This window comes from Brassica oleracea, chromosome C7 (assembly GCF_000695525.1).
Source record: "Brassica oleracea var. oleracea cultivar TO1000 chromosome C7, BOL, whole genome shotgun sequence".
NCBI classification, from domain to species: domain Eukaryota; kingdom Viridiplantae; phylum Streptophyta; class Magnoliopsida; order Brassicales; family Brassicaceae; genus Brassica; species Brassica oleracea.
Window position 1 is genome coordinate 26,481,970 of NC_027754.1, and position 3,986 is coordinate 26,485,955.

General features: G+C 32.7%; 1 protein-coding gene across 2 annotated transcripts; it reads right to left on the reverse strand.

The window, feature by feature from the left end:
- Positions 1 to 1,483: 1,483 nt before the first annotated feature.
- Positions 1,484 to 3,061, reverse strand: LOC106306884 (epithiospecifier protein-like). 2 transcript variants are annotated; one of them, XM_013743663.1, is made up of 3 exons: positions 2,974 to 3,061; positions 1,690 to 2,714; positions 1,484 to 1,658 (listed from the first exon to the last, which is right to left on the reverse strand). In XM_013743663.1, exons 1-2 carry the CDS (start codon positions 3,004 to 3,006, stop codon positions 1,716 to 1,718), a joined length of 1,032 nt encoding a protein of 343 aa, XP_013599117.1. In that variant the 5' UTR covers positions 3,007 to 3,061; the 3' UTR covers positions 1,484 to 1,658; positions 1,690 to 1,715. The 2 variants fall into 2 exon arrangements, with proteins under 2 accessions (XP_013599117.1, XP_013599116.1); XM_013743662.1 differs by having other exon boundaries at positions 1,484 to 2,714.
- Between the last annotated feature and the right edge of the window lie 925 nt (positions 3,062 to 3,986).

A 3,986-nucleotide genomic window follows, 5' to 3' on the forward strand; every position in this document is an offset into this window, starting at 1 on the left:
CTATATCATTGTTGAACTCCACATTTAGAACACTTCTACACTTCTCATGATTTACTTGCAGTAGATAACCAAAAACGTCTTCATCATATAAAATATATGATGGCTTGTTCAAATACAATACCATTGGAAAGTCCACTGAAAAGTAACTAATCATCGGTTTCATCTTAACTTCATCTACCTTAATATTTCTGAAAATACACTCAACCAACCTAGAGTACGTGACCTCCAATGATTTCTTCAACACAATAGTGTGAATTTCATCTTCTCCTTTACCTTCTCCTGAGATCCATTTTATTTCAGCCCAATTCTTCATATAACATCCCCCATAATCAAAACAAATGAATGTGCAAGGTAAATTTTTTTTCCTGAAATATAATAACATAATAATTCGAATTATTAAAATTTGAATTATTATTATTATTATTATTATTAAATATGTATTAATTCTCACATCGTACGACCTTTTCTTACTCATACTTATTCATTTTTGTACTACTATTCAACATAGTAATTAATACCAGTAATACCATTAGAACTTTGAACATAGTAGAACTAATAATTCTAATAAAATTGGTTTACCTTAGTAATACTAGTTTTCTAAGTAGTATCCACAAATTTTCACATTTACGACCTAGTCATCTTTTTAGAACGATGTTGATCGGATTAAAGCACTATACTATCATCTCTATAACCATTTTACAGTCCTATTATATTTCAGAATGAAGTAAAATAAGCTCAAAGTCTATAAACACACAGTTTTATAAAACGTTTTCAATCTCTCTAAATTTTCATTAAATCTTACATTATTTACATTACCCAAGATATACATTTCATTTTAATGATATTCCTGATAAATTTTCTTCAAAAATGGACATAATAAACCCAAAACCCATAAAACATAGTTTTAAAACTCGTTTCTGAAATCATCAGCAATCTTACATTATTTACATTAACTTGATATACATAGAATTTTAAAGTTATTCCAGAACAAATTTCATTAAATATAGACATATTACATGTTTTATGAAGCTTCAATCACATTAATGGAGGAAAAGAGAGACGATGTTGTATGTTGAAGAAGAAGAAGAAAAAGAATTGGGCCGAAAGTTTTCATTGGTTAAGGTTTATTGTGAGGCCTAGTTGGTTGTTAATATATCGGTACAATTTTAATTTATAGTGTAATGTTTTAATGAAGTTTCAGATTTATTATAAAAAAATTAGAGGGTTAATTTAGGGATCACAAAGAGAAAAGTATAGTCAAAATATAAGGGAAATAATGAGAGTAGTGTTTCTCCATCCATTTAGGTTAGTTCCCCCTTAGATATACGACATGTTTTTTTTGTTCACGGAGATATAGGACATAATCCAATTAGATATATTTTATCTAAATAGATAAGTGCATAAATGTTAAAACGACTGCGGAAATTGGATGCTATAACAAATTTGTTGATAACTTCGATCATTTATTAAACACACACGTAACAGTAATATTATTCCAATGATTGCAGTTTTACAAACGAAAAAACACACATAATTTGAGTTGATAATAAGCCATACATAGTTGGCTATATTTCATAGGTTTCACAAACCATTATTATACCTTACATTACATATTATGAGACACAACACAAATAGTAATACTCACCACACAAACAAACCCTTTTTTTTTTTGAAACTTCACAAACGAACCTTAGAGAGTAGTGAGAGCGCATTGTTTAGGCGGAATGGACCGCGTAGAAGTACATCTCATCGGTACGGTTGTTGGTGGGACGTTTTCCTCCATGCATGAGGAGGCCTTGCTTTCCATAGACGGTAGCAGTCGTGTAGGCAGGCCAACCGAGTTCACCCGGTTCAGCTCCTCCTCCAAACTTCTCCCACACCAAACTCTCGGTGTTCAACGCGTAACCCTCATTGGTCAATGTTCCGGGACCATAATGTCCGTTTGGATCCGGCCCGACCTCACCTCCAAATATTATTATGTATTTTCCTACTGCCGCATGCGCAAACACGCTTCTTGGAGAAGGTTTCTCTCCTTTAGTCTCCACTTCGGTCCACTTTTGAGTAGCAGGATCAAAGTAGTGCACAAGATCAGACTCATAATCGTTTTTTCCATTAGGATCAGGTGAAGTTGCAAACCCGTAAACCACCCAAATCTTCCCTTGCACCACAATGAATCCAGCTCCTCCTCTTCTCTCGAACGTAGGGTACTGCTCACCAGGATCAGGTAGCTGAGCCCACTTCCCATCAGCAATGTTATACGCCTCGATGGTCCTGAACCTAAAGGGGGTCTTCATAACCCCGCCTTTGCTCACCCCGCCGAATACATACACGTGGTTTTCATCCGAAGCCATCGAGTGGTAAGTACGAGCCTCAGGTCCTCCCTCTTCATCGAGCTTGGTGAGGAACTTCCACTCCTTTGTCACTGTATCGTACGAGTAAAAGTCGTCGAACTGTTTCTTCTCATCGCGGCCTCCGAATAGATAGAGCTTAGTTCCCACGGCCACCATGCGGGTGCCCAGGGCCTTGACGTTAGGGGCTTGTCCGTTGGCCGGGGCGATTGACCAAGTGTGAGTGTTGAAGTCAAAGACGTAAAGGTGTTTGTCGATGGAAATGTTTGGCGTACGCTCGCCACCGAAAGAGTAGAGCTTGTCTCCGACCACGGCTATGCCGTGTGAGCTTCTTGCTCCAGGTCCCTCTCCTCCTTTCTGCTGCACCTGTTAATTAATGATGATGATGATGATGATGATTAATGACAGTTAAAACTGAATATATATGGGTCGATTTATTACTCAGTTACTTGACAGTCAGGGTTGGTAGTTCGAAGTTATGACAATACTCATTACTCGAGTAAAAAAACAATGAATATCCAATCCTAGTATAATGTTTTCTCGTGCAAAATAAAGAACTGATAGAAATTAACCTAACATTTTAAATAGAATTCTTAATTAATTAATTAACTAACTAAGTAATTACCTTGATCCACTCGCCTTGCAATGTGGGAGCCATAGCTGCAATGTTCAATGTTTTTTTTTGTTTTTGCTATTTGTTTGCGTCTATCCTCTTCTTTCACTGTTATGCCATTTATAGGCTAATATTCTAGGTGTCGATGACAAAAATAAAATAAAATTCTAGGTGTCAATATTTTTTTCTAATACTTTCAGTTTTTTTTTTTTTGAGATTTTATTTTTAAAAGGTACCACAATATGATTTTCAAAGCAAGAAAAGTATTATCACAAAAGATATAAGAAGAGTTAAAAAGTACTAACGACTTCATTTTTATGAGAGGGTTAGAAAATAGGAACAGTTCTTAAACTATGCGTTACATTTACATGTAATTTTTAAATAAACAGCACTTAAAAAGCTTTCATTTATGAACTAAAATAGTTTTGGAAACTGTAATTATTAACATACAGTTTTACCTCTATTATATTTTGTGTTTAACAATAACTAGACCCTGATCCGCGCTATGAATTTTCAGTTTTTAATTATTTATTTTATTAAATGATGTATTTGTAATATTCGTTCATATTATATTCATTAAGTAAATATTTTTTTTTGCATTTTAAACTATCTATTTTTTTTACGAATGTGTGATATCATATAAAAATATTAAAAACATGAGTATAGAGTTAATTAGATAATTTTAAAAACAGAAATTTTTCTTTCGTGTGCGATATCATATAAATAATGATCCGACCAGTTAACAAAAATCATGATTATTTTATGTGTAATTTTTTTATTTTGACAATTTCCTTAAAACTATATTAAATTTTACATATTTTAATTAGAATATTTTTAATATCTTTACGTTTTTATTTGAAATGCAACTCAATATTTTTTAACGATTATAACAAAATATTAAAAAATTATTTTTAGAATTTGTTTGAAAAATATGAAAATTACATTTTAAATTAAACTTATCCTAAAATATGATAAGTTTTGATGTAAACGAAAACTCAAATTATGTCAAAATAATGATATTCAAT